This window comes from Cynocephalus volans, chromosome 4, assembly GCF_027409185.1.
Source record: "Cynocephalus volans isolate mCynVol1 chromosome 4, mCynVol1.pri, whole genome shotgun sequence".
Classification (NCBI taxonomy): domain Eukaryota; kingdom Metazoa; phylum Chordata; class Mammalia; order Dermoptera; family Cynocephalidae; genus Cynocephalus; species Cynocephalus volans.
In genome coordinates this window covers 150247395-150267432 of record NC_084463.1, presented here as the reverse complement: position 1 = coordinate 150267432, position 20038 = coordinate 150247395, and the positions used below count along the sequence as shown (strand labels likewise).

Here is a 20038-nt window from a genome sequence, read left to right as displayed (position 1 = left end):
TATATACATACACACACACACACATACATACATATTTATATAACTGAAATTATCTTGAAATCCACTTCAAGGAGCTTGAACATTATTCAATTAATAAAAAAGGTATTGATAAGTAAGTGTATTAGTCATCTTTTGGTTGGATGTGGAAGAATACTTTTTAAAGTACAAATGAAAGTGGAAATTTATTGATGATGCAACTTTAAAATCCAGACATATGTCAACAGAGAGAAGATCTGAGTATTCAAAAAATTTTCCACCGACTATCTTTCTTTTTCCAGCTCTTCTATGACTTCCTCTTGGACGACTTAAATCTCAGTCCGAATCTCTCTTCTTGGTGAAGAGAGCTATGAGCAGTTTTGAGCTTCTATCTGCCCAGAGGATGAGCCTCAGCAGGATGAAGCTCTTCTTTTCCAATAATTCCAGAAAAACCCCACAGTTGACTCACTGGCTCACTAGTGCCTACACAGAAACTAGTCGTGAGGTCTCTTGATAACTGGCCATGAATGCTTCTTGAAACTATGTTGGGTGCAAAGACAGATATCACCAAGAATAAGATAGGTTGGGTCCCTACAGGAAATCTTAGATGATATTAGTAAGAGAATGAGTAATTCATGTCGACCTCTGCACTCTGTAAGTAAAGGGTTGTAAGTAAGTGAGGAAATGAAAGAGAGACTTCTTTTGTGGTTGCTTTTCAGATATGGTTGAGGAGAATTTAGCGTGTCTTGATTATTTCCATTGGTAAGTGAGGGAGATACCTATAAAGTACTATTGGTAAGAAAGGGAAACCTGATATTTAATTTTTATGTGTGTGAAGCTGAATATAAAGCAGAGTATTTTTGGCTAACAAAGTGCAAAATTCAGACTTTAGACATGAAAAGGATGCCTCTGTGTTACTATGATATGGAGATCGCTATTATCTACAGAAAAGTGAGAGTAAGTGTGTCCCTGAAACTCTGACATCCAAGGTCCTTGAAAGGGGAATAGAAGATTCTGGATAGAGATCAAACTAGTAACTGGCTGAAATGAGAATGGCTGGGGACCGAAAAATACTTCTTAAACACAGGAAATTTCAATATTGAAGGTTTCTCTGAGTCTAGAGCTATAGTATATTGATGAAATTTAGTCCAGTGGTTACAACTAGGGGGATTTTGCTCTCCTGAGGAAATTTGGCAAAGGTAGGAGACATTTTTGCCTGTCACGAAAGTGAGGGTGGGAAATACTGGCATCTGATAGATAGAAGCCAGGGATGCTGCTAAGAATCCTATAATGGGTAGGAAAGACCCCACAGCACAAAATTGACTGGTCCAAAAGGTCAGTAATGCCAAGGTTGAAAAATCCTGTTGTTTTCAGAAGAGCAGAAAAAAAAAAAAATTTTTTTTCTCTTATATGTACCCTACAGTCCAAAGTCTCACAGGTGACAAACAAAATTTGAAACCATTTAAAACTTCTGAAAATCAGTGCAGAGCCACATTTGCATCATAAGGACAACACAACTTCATTCTTTTAGCCAGTAATTATTCATGTACAATACTGTGACTATAGTTAATAATACTGTATTGTATACTGAAATTTGTCAGGAGGGTAGGGTAGATAGTAATTGGCTTTATAACAAGGAAGGAAAGAAGGAAGGAAGGAGTAAGGAAGGAAGGAAGGAAGGAAGGAAGGAAGGAAGGAAGGAAGGAAGGAAGGAAGGAAGGAAGGCGGGTGGGAGGGAGGGAGGGATAGAGGGAGGGAGGGAGGAAAGAAGGAAGGAAGGAAGGAAGGAAGGAAGGAAGGAAGGAAGGAAAGGAAAAAAGACAGAGGGAGTGAGCTACTAAATAGTAACTACATGAGATGATGGATGTGTTAATTCTCCTAATAGTGATGATTATTTTACAATGTATACATACATCCAATCATCCAGGTGTGTACCTTAGATGCAAACAATTTTTAATTGTCAATTATATATTGATAAAATCAAAAAAAAAGAAAGAATGAGTATCTGTCTATGCCAGAGATACTAGAACCTTTTAATTTTTAATGGTTAGAAAGTGACACTTGACCTCAAAGATGTCTTTTTAGGAATCATAAATGAGAGTGTATATTATGGGCCAGGTTCTTATAGTTTTTTATTATGTTTAAGGGCAACAATAACGCTCTAAGGCTGGCAGCTCATCTCATTTATGCTTTAGAAAACTGAAGTTAAATGAGTTTAAGTGTCTTACTCAAGGTTAGACATCATAGTCTGAACCTGGACACAGGGGTTTAATCTCACACCAAGTGCTTTTTCCAATTGAATTGAGTCTTCATTGCATTTAAGTAAATGACTCATAATAATAAAAGCAATAACAAATAACCAATGAAATGTTAAGAGAGTGAGAAAACACTTGAAGTTTTATTGTAAAAACATAAAAAAAGTAAAATTATGATTTGGCCTCTAGAAGATGGGTGTGTTAAATATAAAAATGGAACCTCAAAAATATCAGGCTATTTTCCCTGGATCCTGTAAATGCTACCTTATTTGGGAAAAGGTTGTTTGCATATGTGATTAAGTTAAGGATCCTGGAACAGGGAGACTGTCCTGGATTACATGAATGGCTTTAAACACCACAACAAATGTCCTTGTAAGAGAGAGGAAGAAGGTTATTTGACACACACACACACACACACACACACACACACACACACGAAGTGATGGAGATGGAGCAGAGAGAAGTTTAAAGATCCTAGCCTTGAAGACTGAAGTGATATGTACACAAGTCAAGGAATGCCTGCAGACACCAAAATCTGGAAGAGGCAAGAAGTAAATTCTCCTCTAGAACCCCTGAATGGATCCACACCTTGATTTCAGTGCAGTGATGCTGGTTTAAGATTTCTGGCCTCCAGAACTGTGAGAGAGGAAAGTTTTACAGAACAACTCTTTGGTAATATTTTCAGAAGCCATAGGAAACTAATACAATGTGTTTAAAGTACAATAGATTTTTTAAAAATGTAGTGAATTCTGAAAATATTTTCCAGTAGAAAAAAAAAATGAAAACATTAACAAAGACAAGAAAACTTTAAAAGGGTAGGGTATCAGACACATAATAAAGAATTAAGGTCAAATAGAAAACAAAAGTAAAAGTAAAAATAACAAGGATAATAACATCAGTTAATTCATTTATTAGTTATACACCAAATATAGTGCTAAGAATTTAAAATACATTATTTAATTTTCATGACTTTTTTTTTAAAAAAAGTGGAGCAATATTATCTGTATTTTACATGTGAAAAAGGTTTTAAAAATTTCAAAATTATAACATTTTAATAGGAAAAGTAATAAAAAAGAAAGTAACTGAAAATGACTTTAAAATGACACCCAGAAATACACATGAGTATATAGGAAACTCATTCTAAATTTTCAAGGAAAAGCATAGACTGTGAGATAAGTGTACATTTACCCATGTAAGAAAAAAGAATTCAATTTAATAAAAAATGGTTTCATGCATTAAAGATGATGAAAAGAGATGTCTCAATGGAAATATATTGGTCTATCTCAAACCAGGAAATGGAGTCTAATTGCACCACCCCACAACCCATCAAAACAATAGAAGCCTGGAGAAGAGCAGCAAATGTGGAATTTTCACTTACACTATTCAATAATGGGTATAACATATAATTTCATTTATAGTCACTTGGGCAACAGAAAAGTATACATAATTCCCTGGCTCCAAGAATATTTCTGTATTTGATATTTCATACACATTCTTCCAAAAGCAACCTCCTTTAAAGGCCCCTTTTGCAACCCTGAGTCCACCTAAAAAAATAGATCCTCAGAAGGTAATTTGGACCTCACTACTTTTCTTAGAGCTTCTTTCACATCCTTGTTCCTCAGGCTATAGATCAGGGGGTTCAGCATGGGAATCACTACAGTGTAGAACACTGTGGCTGCTTTGTCAGCATCCCCACCATTTCCTGAACTGAATTGGCAATAAATGAAAAGGATTGTTCCATGGAAAACAACGATGGCTGTGAGGTGGGAGGCACAGGTGGAAAAAACTTTGCACCTTCCTTCTGCCGAGTGCATCCTCAGGATGGTGACGAGAATAAACAAGTAGGAGCTGAGGATTATCATGATGGTGATGATCTCATTGAAAGTGGGCCCAATAAATGCCATGAGTTCATTAATAAACACGTCAGAGCAGGCAAGAGAAAAGATAGGTGGTAGATCACAAAAGAAGTGGTTAACAGCATTCGATTTATAGGAGGGTATCTCAAGAGCCAAGCACAAGTGGATCAGAGAACACACTGTTCCGCAGAGGTAGCAGCCAGACACTAGCTCCACACAGAGCTTTTGGGACATGGTGACCATGTACAGCAGTGGGTTACAGATGGCCACAAAGCGGTCATAGGCCATCACTGCCAGTAGGAAGGACTCAGAGACCACACATGTGCAAAACAAGTAGAATTGCACCATGCACCCCAGGAAGGAGATGGCTTTGTCCTTATTTAACATATTAGCCAGCATCTTTGGCACAATGGTTGAGGAGTAGCAGAAATCCACAAAGGACAAGTGGCTGAGGAAAAAGTACATGGGGGTGTGGAGTCGAGAGCTGATTCGAATCAGTGCAACCATGCCCAGGTTGGCCAAAACCGTGACTCCGTAGATGAGAAGGAACAGCACGAAAAGGAAGACTCTCAGCTCAGGGTCATCAGATAATCCAAGGAGAATGAACTCTGTCACAGTGCTGCAGTTCTCCTCATCCATTGCTGGTGTAAGTCAGGTTTGAGAGAAAAAAATAAGTTTTGTGTTTATTCTAGGATGAGAATAAGGGATTATACAACAGGCTAATATTAAATTCAGAAAAATATAACATTGATATCAAACATACCATATTTATAAAGTATAATAAAAACGTAATTACCAAATAATTCAAAATGTTAAATATTTCAGTAAATTCCACTAATGAAAATTAATTTAAGCATTAACAGTAACCTTAAATGATTTCCAAATTTTATTTGCCACAATAGATGGTTCATTAAGTTAAGTGGTTCCATGGATTCTGATATAGATTCAATGGTACATTTTGAAGCCATGTAAAAATTAAGTCCTGATCCCAGAAAAACTCAGTAAGTTGTATGCAAGCAGGGTGACAGCTATCAAAATTCTACATCCTATAGTCTAATATTTTTAGTTCAGTGTATCAGTATCAGTACTTTCCAGACATTGAGGTGCTCTGCAACTGAACTGTTGTGCAGTGTGATAAATTTTTTCAGGATTGCATGCTCAGAAAAATCCTTTAAATTCAGAAGTATTCAAGATGAAAAAAAAATAAAAAGAATTAAAATGTACCATGAAATCGCTAATGATTTTTACTTATAGAATTAACAATGTAATATAATAATTTTAGTGATAATGATCAATGTTAATGGCTGTAAAAGATCAATTCTTGCATACATTTCTCTGGAAAGTAATTAGGAAACATGTATTTGGAGCTATAATTCACACATAATAAAAGCAAAAACATCCTTTCTTTTATGAAAATTTTTTTGTAATCTGTTATAAGAAATGTTTAATTATATTGAAAAAATGATTTACAAAACTATGTTAAAAGCTGTACTCCAGCATTGTTCATGACATAAACAACAGGAAAAAATGGCCCAGTCAAAAATAGAGGAAGTGCTAAACTATGGTGCATTATATCTAGGGAGGAAAATTATCACTCTATTTGAAAGTATGTTTTGGAGGCATCTAACTTGAAAAAGAATACCAACAGCACATTGATTTTTATATGTAGATGTAAATAAACATTTATATGTAAAATCACGAATATAGATAGAGATAGATGTATAATAGCAACACTTTAATTAGGTTTTAGCCCTGAAAGAAAACACTTTATGCACTTTAAAAAATACCTATGTGAAACTATCTCAAGTTATCTCAAAAAGTAGGTTAGAGAAAGTGGTTAAACCTTGTATTCCATGTAAGAGGGAACTAAAATCCAAGCCTTTCATTTAAAGAAAAGGAATATGGAAGTTGATGAACTTTACTCACTTCCCTTCTTAGACCACAGGAGGAGCATATGCTCGTACATAACTTCATTAACGCATTGTGATCAAAACTGAGTAAAAAGTTTAGACTAGAAAAGCAGCCTTGGACTTTCTCCGTATCTTGATGTAATTTTAAGGGTTGGAAACAAATCATGATCCTGAAGTCATGGTTTACTCGTTCACCTAACTCCCCCAAACCCCCATCCCCAAAGAAGAGTTATTTGCCTGCTAAAGAGATAAAAGAGGAAACGTGATAAGGAAAACTCTCTTCTTCATGTCCTATGCATATAATAGGAAACTAATCTATTATAAATTCAAGGCAAATCCAAAAGAATTTATCTTCTTTCCTGAGCACAGATAGTTGTCATGTCCTGACACTCGACATCATCAGCAGCTTGCAAGCACGTGATTAAAGTCTCAGAATTACAGTGACAATTAGGGAGATCCACTGCAGCCTTCAATTCTACATTCTATGAAGGGAATTGGTAGGAAGAGAGAAAAAAAAGATAGAGAAGAAATCTACCACTTTGTTTACTTTGCGTTCTCACATACTCATCAGTGTTTGATGTTACAGAGAAAATAGTTCTAATTTTCCATCAACCGCCCCTGAAAACTAAAAGGGAAAAGCATTATAAAGAGTAAATGAACATAATAGAGGTTCTAATAAGCATTTTCTAATTAGAAGAGAGATGAGTTAGACATTTTTTAAAAAAAAATAATTTCATTGTCAGAAAATATACTCATCCATTTTTAAGTAATCAGGGTCTAGTTCTAGCTAACACACCTGAGGAACGGACGTTTCCTTCTTGGTACTGAGGATGTTAGATGTGTACAGCACAGTCAGAGACTTATACTGCGATTGAAACTCCTGGGAAATGGGTCCCTTAAGTGAAACAGCTATTAGTGTTGATGGTATAACAAAATAAAAATTGCATTAAAATGCATGTGATATAAGATACTACATGTAATTAGTCTCTATGGAATATCCTCAATTTTTTTTGATTGCCCTAATTAGAAAAACAATTATTTAAAACCAAACATGCTTCCTTTCAAATTTCATGGTCCATTATGGACTTCTACATCCCGGAATCAAATATGGGAGCCACAGCTTGTACTGCAATTATGAAATAACAGGAATATTTATTATAAACTTTTCCTTTCTCATAATATTACAAATTACCCTTACTTCCTTTAGGGCAGAGTATCTAAAGCAACACAAGAATTCCTTAAAATATAAAAAAGGTTATGAATCTACCAGTTAGAAAACTCTAATAATAGTTCACACATGCTGGAGCCATCAGATGGGATCAACTCAGTAATCTCTTCCAGGTGTGCTCTCGTGACATTGTAATGTCAATCCAGGCCACAGTGTTCTGCTTGTCTCTGTATCTCCTTGGGGGTACACATGACTTTTCAAAGTATACATGGTCAAAAAGTAGTTTCAAGTAAATACATTTCTATGTCTTTTCAACTATCATACCCTATATTTCTAAAATTGATCTGCCAGAGACTGCACACTGGCTGAAGAGACATTATGGTTCTCCTCTCTACTCAAACATCCTTTTTAAAAAATCTTTCACAAAAGAAAAGAAAATCTGTCACTGACAAATATATGGTGAATTACCAGCATGAGTGAAAACCCATAAGACAAAACAAAGGGGTGACTTGGAAAATTGTTGTTCTTAGGGTTGCTTTTAGTTTTTTAATTTCTTAATGGAAGCACCTTAAACTCATAGCATACTTTTCTGTCTCTTTTCCTCTTGCTCATATTCATATTAGATCACATATTCTCAGTTAAAATCTCTATTAAAAGCTTTTGCATATTTTTAAAACTATATTTCTTACTGTTATTGAGTTGTAAGAGTTCTTTATATATTCTTGGTATAAATCTTTCATCACATATATAACTTTCTGATGCTTTTTGCTTCTAAGATTGACTACATTCCTTTTGAGTTTAAGTTATGTATGGTGTGAAGTAAATATTTAAATTCATCTTTTGGTTTATGAATACTGAATTAATTGTTACACTTGTCACTGTGTAACAGAGATGAAAAAAGGATTACTCAATGCACCATGAATGCCATGAGAAGCCCGAAGGAATTGTCCCTCAGCGACTCCTCTGTTAGAAGGAGATAAATGAGTACAGACCTGATTCAGAGTTAGCTTCTGTTTTTTATTTTAAAGGCAAGGAAGTTTCACAAGAAAAATCAGTTGATTCAAATATTACAAAAGGACATAAAGACATGGGCAATGTTACAAAAATTACCTATGGCTAAGTATACTTTAAACAGTGGAAACTAATAACATCAGTAAAATGAACAATGTGACATTACAAAGTACAATTTGTGAAAAGCTAAGTTGGTCAAACAGCTATCATTATCTAAGGTATAACCTCTCCGTAAATAATGTAACTAAAAGTTGCATTCTTATGGTAAAATCTAAGTATAATTATCTATAAAGTTTCCATCGACAAACAGCTTTCCCCTAGCAAATATTTTTTCACATCCTTCCTTTCAGCAATTCTTAAAATCTCTTAACAGAATTTGTATGACAACCACCTGTTAGCTCTAAAATCATCAAAGTATACAATCCCACACCTCAGCAGAGATTAGAGTTGATTGATAGGCTTTTGCCCTCTGGCTGTCAGCCATCACCTCCTACCTGACGGCTTTTGCCCCATACATGTACTTACCTAGAAACCCTATTCTGAAATCAAATGAGAATCAAGATTTCAACCCTCTACAATTAATCATCACCATTTGTTGAAAATAGTATCTTTCCCTTTTGGGTTCCCTTGGCAGCTTTCTCAAAAATCAATCATAAATATGTTTAACTTTAGACCCTCAATTCTATTACACTGATGTATATATCTACCTTATACCAATACCAAATTGTCTTGATTGATGTAGCCTCAATATAAATTTTTGTTTATTTTGGTTACCTCTTGCATCTTCCATATAAATTTTAGGCTCAGCTTCTCAACTTCTGCCAGAGTCTTCTTGGCTTTTGACAGAGATTATATTGAATCAATAGATTAATCTGGAGACATTCGGCATCTTTACAACACAGAATCTTTCAGGTCTTGGACTTACAGTATCTCTCCATTTATTAATAATTTTTAAATTTCTCTTAATTTTAAAATAATTTTCAGTGTTTAAGTCTTGTTCTTTTGTTAAACTTACTTCTAAGTACCCACGCATCACTAAACAACAGGGATACATTGTGAGTTTTGCTAGGCAATTTTGTCCTTCTGGGAGCCTCATACAGTGTTCGTATATAAACCTAGATGGTACAGCCTACTACACACCTCGAGCTTCATTATAATCTCATGGGATCACCGTCATATTTGTGCTTCATTGTTGATCTAAACATTGTTATACAGCCCATGGCACATGACTGTATTGTGTTCTTTTTCATGCTATCATGAATGAAATTAATTCCTGAATGTCACTTTCGATTATATTTTGCTACTATATAGAAATGGAATGGTTTTTGTATATTGATTTTTTATCTTGTTACATTGCTGTACTCCATTATTCAAGTATGTTGTGTGTATGTGAGTGTCTCTGTGTGTGTGTGTGTGTGTGTCTGTGTGTGTGTGTGTGTTGCTTTGTATTTTCTACATAAAAGTTCATGTAGTCTGTGAATAAAATCAGTTACACTTCAAATCCAGATGACTGGCTGATTGACTGATTTATTGATCTATCTGTCTACCTACCAATCACCTACTTATTTATCTGTCCATCTATCTAGAAGTTTTGAGTGTTGATATCTTGCATTTTTTTTTCTTTAGGGTTAAATGACTCATTTTCCAACTAATAAGTTTGATGTTAATAGCATATTTGGAAGGTTGAAGTAATTTCTTCTATTTCTACATTATCGAGGATTTATATCATGAATGGGTGTTGGATTGTGTCAAATAATTTTTCTCTATCTATTGAGGTGGCTATTCTGTTGTCTTTTATTTTATATGAGCAATGCATTACATAAATTGGTGATTTTGGGGGACATATTTCCACTTTTAATCTTTGTTTTCTGTTTCCTTTTGTTTTGTTTTTTATTGGTTCTGAATATTAATGAGATACGTGGCCGATTGTCCCCCCTCATCCCTAGATGTGAAGGCCATTACCACAAATTGTGATTATACCCCATCATCCCCACCCAATTATCCTCCGCTGCCCTTCCCCTCTCCCTTTCCCCCACTCCATTTTGTATCTCGACATATTTTCTCTCCCTCTGCAAGTCCAATTGCTTTTGATGTGTTAAACTAACCTTGCATTCTTGGAATAGAAGTCACTAGACCATGCTTTATAATATGTTTATTTGCTTAATTGGATTTGTTTCTCTCATATTTTATTTTAAATACTCTTTATATATGTGAGGATATTGATTTGTCTTTTCTTGTGTTTTTTTATATCTTTACAATAAAGGAGATAGCTTTAGACAGCACTAAGTTTGGTTTTGATTTTCTGTCCAACCTGACAGCCTCCAGTTTTTAATTTGTGTCTAGACTATTTTTGGTTATTGTTATTAATTATTTGGTTGATGTAGTAGTCTGTTTTCTGTTGCTTGTAATACCAAAAACTGGGTAACTTATGAAAAAAAATAAAATTTATTTCTTACAGTTTGGAGGCTGAGGAACTAGGTCTGGGAAGCACATCTGGTGAGGGCCTTGTTCTTGGTGGGGACTCTACAGAGTCCCTGGCAACAAATAGTATTATATAGCAAGGACTGAGCAAGAGCATTTCCATGTGCTTTCTTCCTCTCCTTATAAAGCCGCCAGTCTACTCACTGATAACCTTTTAAACCATTAATCCTTGAATGAATTAATCTATGAATGAAGGTACAGTCCTCACAATCAAATCTCCTCTAAAAGGCCTCACCCTTCTAATACTATATTAGGAATTAAGCTCCAATGTGAGCTTGGGGGAACAGTCAAAACACAGCAGTTAAATTAAACCAACCATTTTGATACCTTATAGTTATTGCTTTTACCTATTCTTTTTAGTTCATTTATCTTTTTTTCTTCTTTTGGAAGGAGATTAGTTTTTGTGATTTCATTTATTCTGTCTCCTCTATCAACTTACTATTTTTACCTCTTTAAAAATTATAATATTTTTTCCAGTAGTTTACAATATACTTATTTAATGAATTATTTCTCTTTTATGTTTCATAAAAGAGTAATCTTCTAAGTCCTCTCTTATACATCATGCTGTTCTTGTACAGTTTATAGACTCTATAGATGCTTTCTCATTGCTTTTGTTTTTCCTCAAGTCAATGTTTTTTAGATAAATTAAAAATAAGAAATATGAATTTTAAATTTATACCATTGATATAATTGCCAATGTTCTATGTTTCCTTGTGTACTTTTAAGTTTCTACATGATATCATTTTCTTCTCCCTGGATAGCTGCTGGTAATAAATTCTCTCAGCTTTTGTTAGAAAAAAAATGTTTTATTTTTCTTTAATTTTTGAAAGTATTTTTATTGTGTATAAGATTCTGGGTTGACAGTTTTGCATCCATTTTTTCTAACTTTCATAGATTTTTTTAATAGTATCTGAAATCTTTCTTTCCTCAAATCAGTTGTTCAAAAGTGGAGGTGGTCTTGTTTCTCCAGCAATACATATGCACACATAGGGACATTTGGCAAAACATAGAGATATTTTTGATCTTCACAACTGAAAGGAGGTAGCACTGCCATCTAGTGTTTAGAGGACGTGGATGTGCCTAAGCATTCTACAACATGATAGTGCTCACATCAAAAATTAACAGTACAAAGGGCCGAGCCCGTGGCGCACTTGGTAGAGTGCGGCGCTGGGAGCGCTGTGATGCTCCCGCTGCGGGTTCGGATCCTATATAGGACTGGCCAGTGCACTCACTGGCTGAGTGCCGGTCACGAAAAGGACAAAAAAAAAAAAAAAAAAAAAAAAAATTAACAGTACAAAATACCAATAGTACTGAGGTTGAAAAGCCCTGCTGGGAGTGAAATGATTTTTCCTTTCAGTATTTTCTCTTTTACATTTTCTTTCCTTCTCCCTGAGTGTGTGTGTGTGTGTGTGTGTGTGTGTGTGTGTGTGTGTGTGTGTCTTTGCATGCATGTGTCCATTTATGTGTTTATTCTGCTTGTCTCTGAGCCCTGCTTATCTGGATCTGTTTTTGGTGTCCTTCTTTAATTTCAGAAAAATTCTTACCCATATCTCTGTACATATTCCTCCTGCCCTGAACATTTTATCTCAGAAGGAAACTTCTGGGTTTTCAATTATTGTTCTTTTGATTATTTGATATTTTTACAGAGCTTTTAGATGTTTTTTTTTTTTTTTTTTTTTTTTCACTTTTCTTTTTCTCACTGTGGGTCATCTGGGGTATTTTATATCGATGTAATTTTAATTTTACTAATAATTTGCTTGGTGATGTTGAGATCACTGCTGTGACCCTTAAAAACATTCTTTATCACTATTACTTATTTTTTATTGTAATACTTAGCTGTTTTAAAGTTTCAGCTTCATAGTTTTCATGAGTTAGCTCAAATTCCTCATCTACTTATGTATGTTGTCCACCTTTTCCTAATTGAGCCCATAGAAATTACAGTTATTTTACATCTCCATTTTAATATTTCTACCATGTAGGTTATATCTGATCTGGTTCTGCTCATTTATGTGTCTGTTTCATAGTGAATTCTTCACTCCTACTTATTGTTTGTCATATAATTTTTGTTGAATAATGAATATCATTTGTGGAATAATATACACCAAATAAATGTTATTTTTTGCCTGGTAATTAACTCACAGTCTTTTCTCTAGATAAGGTGTGGGAGTTGAGCTGGGCTTCGGTTCCATTGATACTGTGATTACCTCAGTGTATCACATTACAAATTCCTCTGGTTTTATCTTATGCTTAAGGTGTGGGCAGGTTTGCCAGTAATTCTGGATGCCTCATTCACTCTAAGTTTAGGTCTTTTCTTTGCACAGGTATCTCTGGGAGGACCTCTCTCCATATATTTCCCCTCCCCTAGTGATGGAATGCTGTTACTGATTACTCTGTGGTTGTTATTTGGTTACCCAGTTACCTCAGCTATCTGATGGGTTTAAGAAAAGTTGTTAAGTTTTCAGAGTATCTAGTTACAGAAGAATATCAATTTTTGTGCTGTAATATTGGAACAAATCTCTTTCTATTGGTTTAAAGAAGATTCAACTAAATAAAATTAAAACAAGTTTCTTAAAATTATCATTTAATAAATCATGCTAAATACTTTTTATAAACTCAGAAACTGAGAAACAAAATTTCTCTTATGACTGCCTGCGAATTTCTTTTGAAAATAGGGAGGTTACCAGATGTGCATTTATCAACAAATAAAAAGGACATAATCCAATATAGCCAATAGTTAAAATAATCATAATATAATAATCGGTGATAAACACTAAGGATATTTTAACATAGTATATGGGAGATGTTAAAAAAAAATATTGAGTGACTTTGTGACTACAAAAAAATAAAATAGAATTATTTTTGCATCTTTGTTTTAGTATGACCAAATTTAAGGATGTTGAAGCCTATGGTATTTTAGCAATAAAAGGATTCATTCATGGATAATTTTCCTAAATGAAAAACAGAAAACAAACAACAACAACAACAACAACCAATCAATGCAAATAAGACATGTATTTCCAGTGACATTTTATAGATTCTCTTAGAATATTTTACAAATTTTGCAATATATTTAAATTCATGCATAGGAGCAGGACAATGATTTTTGTAATGATTATTCAGTGTAGATAAAATCAAATGGAGATTAATCACCACAGGAAATAAAAGGTCAATTTTGTTCAATTGCTTTAACTGGAAATAATTGAAAGAAATAGAATTTTGGAGAGTAAGTAAAATTTAAATGTGAAATCAAGGACAGAAAAAAAATGCAGTATGATGATTTATGTGTTTCAGATTAATCATTGTGGACATATGATATCTATGGTGTACATTAAAAATGATAACTTCGTTCCAATTTAAATCTATGATGAATTATTTTTGAAATTGAGTGAAAATGCTAAAATATATACAGATTTTCAGAATTCAATCTTTTAAAAGACATGAGTCAAGTCAATTGAATAACACACATGTAAATTACACTCAATAGAGCAACTATAGGAACTACTAATGATGCTTTGAAATCTAAAGTTGGGTAATGAAGGAAACAGCATTTTACATCAGTATTTATTGAAAGAGTTAGTGCCTGTGTGGTGGAATCCTAGAATTATTATCCTGATTATGTCACACAATAATTTTAAATCACTGATGAGAGCACTTAAAAAGTATGTATCTCTATTTCCTCAGAATAAAAATTTAGGAAATTCTTCCTCTTCCTTAATAAAACTGAAATCATCTTCTGATGAGTAAGGGAGGAAAAATAAGGATTTACTTTTTGAAACTGGTTAAGCATTATTGATTCCCATCAAGATTAATATGGCTTTGTGTTACTTTTCCACCATTGTCCCAAGTAAGTTAAAGATCAAGAAAGTGACAATGTGGAGTGGAAGACAGTTTATTAATGAATATATAATAAAATGTTGGTCATCATTATATATCCTAATATTAACTGGGGCGTATAGGTGATTATAATTTATTATAATAAGTTTATAACAATTTAACCATTGCAAATTATTTAATTTATTTTAATAAATTATATTATAATTTATAATTACAGCCCAGTTTTCATTTTCCTTACAGCTCAGTTTTCATTTTCCTTTCCTGAACCAGCCAGAATTTCTTCTCTTTATATTTTTCTGACTTACTTTGTAATTTCATCAGGACCCAAAGAGAACACAATAAGAATATAAGTAATTCAAGTAAAATTTATGATAGAAAAGATGAAAGAAAAGATAGATATATCCTTATAAAATTTCTTTCTTTGATACCTTTGTCTGTGAGGGCTTCTTATTAATATTAAAATTATTAGAGAAATATCAAACCTTCCTAATACACACAATAGTCTTGATACTCACATCTTTGTTTAGATTATAATTAGAAATGTAATTGATTTAAAGCAACATTCCAGGCAAAGAAAGGGTATTAGTTCTCAATACTTAGAACAGCTCCACTCAATTATTTTACGAAGGTTTCTTAAAGACTCCTGATGAAAAAAATTGTCTTTTGCCCCTGCTCAAACTGCCCTATAACTATTTATGGGAAAAAAAGCATAAATGCTGAAAGTGAAACATATCATTTCATTTTGTTCTCAATATTCCATGAAGCAATCTAATATTTCTAAACCTCTTACAAACCCTTCATCCTCCACACTGGAACTCTTTCCCAAAATAATTTAGAATAGCAGCAACATCTTACTCAAATGTGCATTTATTCAAGGACCTAACAATACACGTTCTATGCATATGACAGAAAAGAGTAGCTCAAAAATACTTATTGGATCATTGACTTAATTATACATAATTACATTATTCATGCTTTTACTCCTGAATAGAACTTCTTTATTTCTCTTTTGTGTGTATTAAAACCTGCACATCCTTCAAGGCCAAGTTAACACAGCATGCAATTATGAAGCAATCCAACCTTCATCCCCAAATGATCTTGAAGTTACTCTCCCCACCAATCGTACCATATTTATGAAAACTACTAGATTTTGAGGTTCTAGAAGGTGATATTATCTTTTCCTTACTGTCATTTATTTCATTAAATTGAGAACACAAACTCAGTTGTTTATGTCAGCACCTACACCTATCAGTTACCAGAAAAGACGAGAGAACTAGCCTTTATTACACTAATGCAATATGCCAGCATGTTTTCCACATATGCAGTTCCTTCACATAACTGTCTATGAACAAAATCATATAAGATTTTTTCTGGCAAAGATTGAAATCAAGGTCAATCAATCTCATCTGGCTTATTCAAGCTGAGCCATGTATTGTCTGTCTGACTTAAAGCTCATATTTTTTCCATTGTAAAATGTTTCTCTTCTCCAAAAACTAATTTAAAAAAAATTAACTTTAGATGCACTCTTCATTAAAAAATAGAGAAAATCCTTTTGTAATAACCAAATAAAATGGATGCATTCAATGTGACAAATATTTTCTGTCCTTTATCTTGCTGACTGTAACATTGGCATCCTGATTTCTCAGACTGTACATCAGGGGATTCAACATGGAGAACACCACTGTGTAAAACACAGGGGCCACTTTGACTGTGTGTCTAGAGTTCCCGAGTTGGTCACACTGTAGAGGAAGAGGATGGTCCTGTGGAAGATGGTGATGGAAGTCAGGTGGGAGGCACAGGTGGAGAAGACTGCGACATTCACTAGTTAAATGCATCTTCAATGTGGTGACAACAATAGATGTGAGAATGATGAGCCATGTGCTTATCTCATTGAAGGTGGCAACAGTGAAAAGAAGCAACTGGCTGAGATAAGAATCCGAGCAAGAGCGGGACATCTGGGAGGATAACTCACAGAAGAAGTCATTGATTGTGTTGAAGCCATGAAAAGATAATTTCAAAGCAGAGCATGTGAGTGTCATGGAACATGCTACTCCCCGTGCATATATTCCTACAACCAGCATGGCACAAAGTTTCTGGGACACGGCAACTGTGTAGAGCAGAGGGTTGGAAATGGCCACGAAGTGATCATAGGCCATCACAGCCAATAGAATTAACTCAGTGACCACAAAGGTGCAGAAGATAAAGAACTGCACCATACACCCTGAAAATGAAATGGTTCCATCTGCCACAACTAGGTTCAGCAGCATCTTGGGAGCAATGACAGAGGAATAGCGGAAATCCACAAATGAGAGGTGGCTGAGGAAAAAATACATGGGAGTGTGCAATTTGGGGTTACTTTTGATGATCACAATCATTCCTAGATTCCCAACTACACTGAAGCTGTAGACTGCCAGAAATACCACGAACAAGGGAACCTGCAGTAACAGGTAATCTGAAAAACCCAAGAGGGTGAACATGGCCTCAGAAGGTACATTTCTCTCCGTGAGAAACATGTTTCCCTTTGTTCAACATGTAAATCATTTTTGGAAATAAAAATCAAAAATGACTGACACGTAGACCATGTGTAACTCCTTATCTGTAAAATATAGGGTGAGACAAAAATAGAGATCTGGTGTGATTCAGACAGGAATTAATTATCAAGACAGGGATAACTAGCCTTTCAGAAATAGAATTACTAGTAAAAGTTACTTTCTCAAAAACTGCAATATTAATTCTTCCATGTGTCTCAAATGTAATTTTAAAAACATACATGTGCAATAATTGTTAACTTAAGCAATTTGGATGGTAACATGTAATCAAATCCTCACGTAAAACATTCACATCTACTTGAACTTCATGAATCCTGCAAAGAAAAGTAGAGCAAAATGAAATAATTTGTGATATTGGTTCTGCAACTACTAATGAAAGGTGGAAGCATCTCAAGTAACTTCTATAATTATAACTATTCTAACAATGATATGTGTGTATAATTTGATATCCAAAAAAGTCCATGTGGTTATTTATACATGTAGTTCAGCATTTTAGTCATGTCTCTTCTTTTGGATAAATAGGCCAGACTTTATAGTTAGTAATAATTTATGTTTTTCAATAAAGATTTCCTATTGAACTGCCTTGTCTTACACACAAGCAAACAGAAGCTTGAAAAATCCGTGATTTGCCCAATGACATGTAGATATTTGATAAACAAATACACTTTCCTTGACTCCCAGTATTGTGCCCATCTCTCTTTGCCTGGCTCTGATCTGCAAAACAGACAAAGAACTTAACATTTTACTTAGCGAATATCACATTCTCATAGTTTATTTGCTAAATCATTTGACTACTTTTAAGATAATCTTTATATTATAAAACTATGAAAATTAGTGAAAGTGTTGTAGGCTTCAGAGATGTTCTGAATATTCATGCCAAGATGAAAATTTCCCCCTGTATTTAGTCTACTTATTGACATATTTAATTCACTTTTAAATTCTGAACATGACTTTTGGCTGGCTAGTGACTTTTCTGTTGAAAGAGACTTTTAGTCTGCATTGAATAAATGCTGATATGGTTGAGTTAATTTGTTTCTTGGAGTGTGAATATTACACTAGATGAACTTATGCCAAAATATTTGTAACAAACTCTGCAATTCATTGCCATTAAAGGTGATATTAAATCTTCTTTTAGTTTAAGTATGTCCTCTCCACATTGAGAATTACTATATCCAGCTAGAGGCATAGTATAGTTCTGCCCATGCATTACTGTGGCAATGAGTAATAGAAGATTAGTAGTGTATGTTACTGTCTTGCATAGCACCAATGAGTCTGTCAGATAAATTTGTGTTTCAACTGTTAAATTGCATTATAAAACAATATAACCATACCCTTTATTAAAGAAGTTGGGGTGGAGACTATATATATTATTCAGGGTGTCAGGCTGGGTCAGAAACCCTTCAACTTGTCTTGGGCAGGTCACAAACTAGGTAGTTGGAAAAAGATTCTTGGAGCCATTGGCAAGGTTGATATCCTTTATTTGGATGTGAGCTCAGTCCCCAGTGGATTAGAGCCATTGTCTTTTTATACTAGAGTCAGATAATCAAGGAACACATGTGCACATGTGCAATTATATCCCTCTTACATAAAGTATTTACATCAGACATGCTGAGTAATACTAAGCTGGATATGAGGTGAGGGAGCCTGACCATTCTGTCCCCATTTTCCCCATACAGGGTCTTGAAAGATGAATGTTAACAATGTAATTTATTTAGGAATGTTTATATATTAATAAAATATTACATTTCAGGAGGAAAGGAAAAAATTCTCAATAAATAATATTGTGAACCTCCTTATATACTTTGGGAACTGGAGTTGAACAACTACTTTGTGAGCATTCATACATAAATTTTAAAAAATATGTACAAAAAGATAAAAATCAATTAATTTAATAATTTTAAGTTAAAAATCATACAAATTTGTGATAAAGTATACAATGAGTTAGGATTTAATTTCACTGCATTTATTCTTTAAATTGCCAAAAATTTGGGTATGAATGCATACAAAAGCATAAACTACATGTTAAAATGTTTGCCTAATATGCAGTATCAATTGGCATTACCCTATTATTTTGTCAAATCTTATTTTTAGGAATTAACAATTTAACATTTTGCAATATATTGTAAATCATAAAGATCCTTAACACCCAATGTAAATATAAACAGAGTGCTTGATCAGAAACCTCACAGAAAATAATTGAAAATATCTTTAAAAACCAGGTGTTTCCATTTTACAAATCCCTCTGTTTTTTTAAATTTCTGTTTCTAATTTCAAATGAGACAGAAATAAATGTGTTCTTTTATATAATTTCACATTAGCATGTCTTCTGAAGCCATATTACATCAAAAATGTATTATTGTAGAAAATGAGTTTCTTTACATAATTTGATTAATGATTTATATGCTTTGGATATACCATTTTATTGGACCTAAGCCATAACATACAGAAGTAAGGAATGAGATCTACATCCCTATGACTCAGCAAATTAACAATTCCTGAAGGCACTTGAAGTGCTATAAATTTATGCATGTATGACAATATGCATATAATTAACACACCCGTATTTAGTCATCTATCCATTTAATAAAAAAGAAACAAGAAAACATCATATGATAGTGATAGTGAAAGATAAAATAAAGTTAAATCTCCCAGGCCTTAATGACTTTATTTAAAGAAACAATATCTGAGTACCTTCTAGATTTCTGTGAGTGCTCATATGCTGGCAAAATTTAACAATAGTAAAATGTCATTAGCAGTATTAGCCAATGATAAAATGGAGGGTACAGAGGACTGAAGAAGTTAAATTACTTGCAAGTTAAAAAACCTTGGTCATAACAACAATCCTGGTTTTCATGACCTCCAGCCTATTACACTTCTAACATTATTAAAGATGCAAGAAAAGAAAGTTCATTTAAACAAATGAAGGCAATGTAGAAATTGACATAAACCATAATGCACTTACAAATACAGTGTTAATACTACATATGAACTGGTACCA

At 33.7% G+C, this 20038-nt stretch overlaps 1 protein-coding gene and 1 pseudogene across 1 annotated transcript; both read right to left on the bottom strand.

The window, feature by feature from the left end:
- Window positions 1-3775: 3775 nt before the first annotated feature.
- On the bottom strand, window positions 3776-4726 carry LOC134376550 (olfactory receptor 5L1-like). Its single transcript, XM_063095057.1, has one exon. The coding sequence runs from the start codon at window positions 4724-4726 to the stop codon at window positions 3776-3778; it is 951 nt and encodes a 316-aa protein (XP_062951127.1).
- Window positions 4727-16071: 11345 nt separating this feature from the next.
- Window positions 16072-17004, bottom strand: LOC134376549 (olfactory receptor 5D16-like; annotated as a pseudogene).
- Between the last annotated feature and the right edge of the window lie 3034 nt (window positions 17005-20038).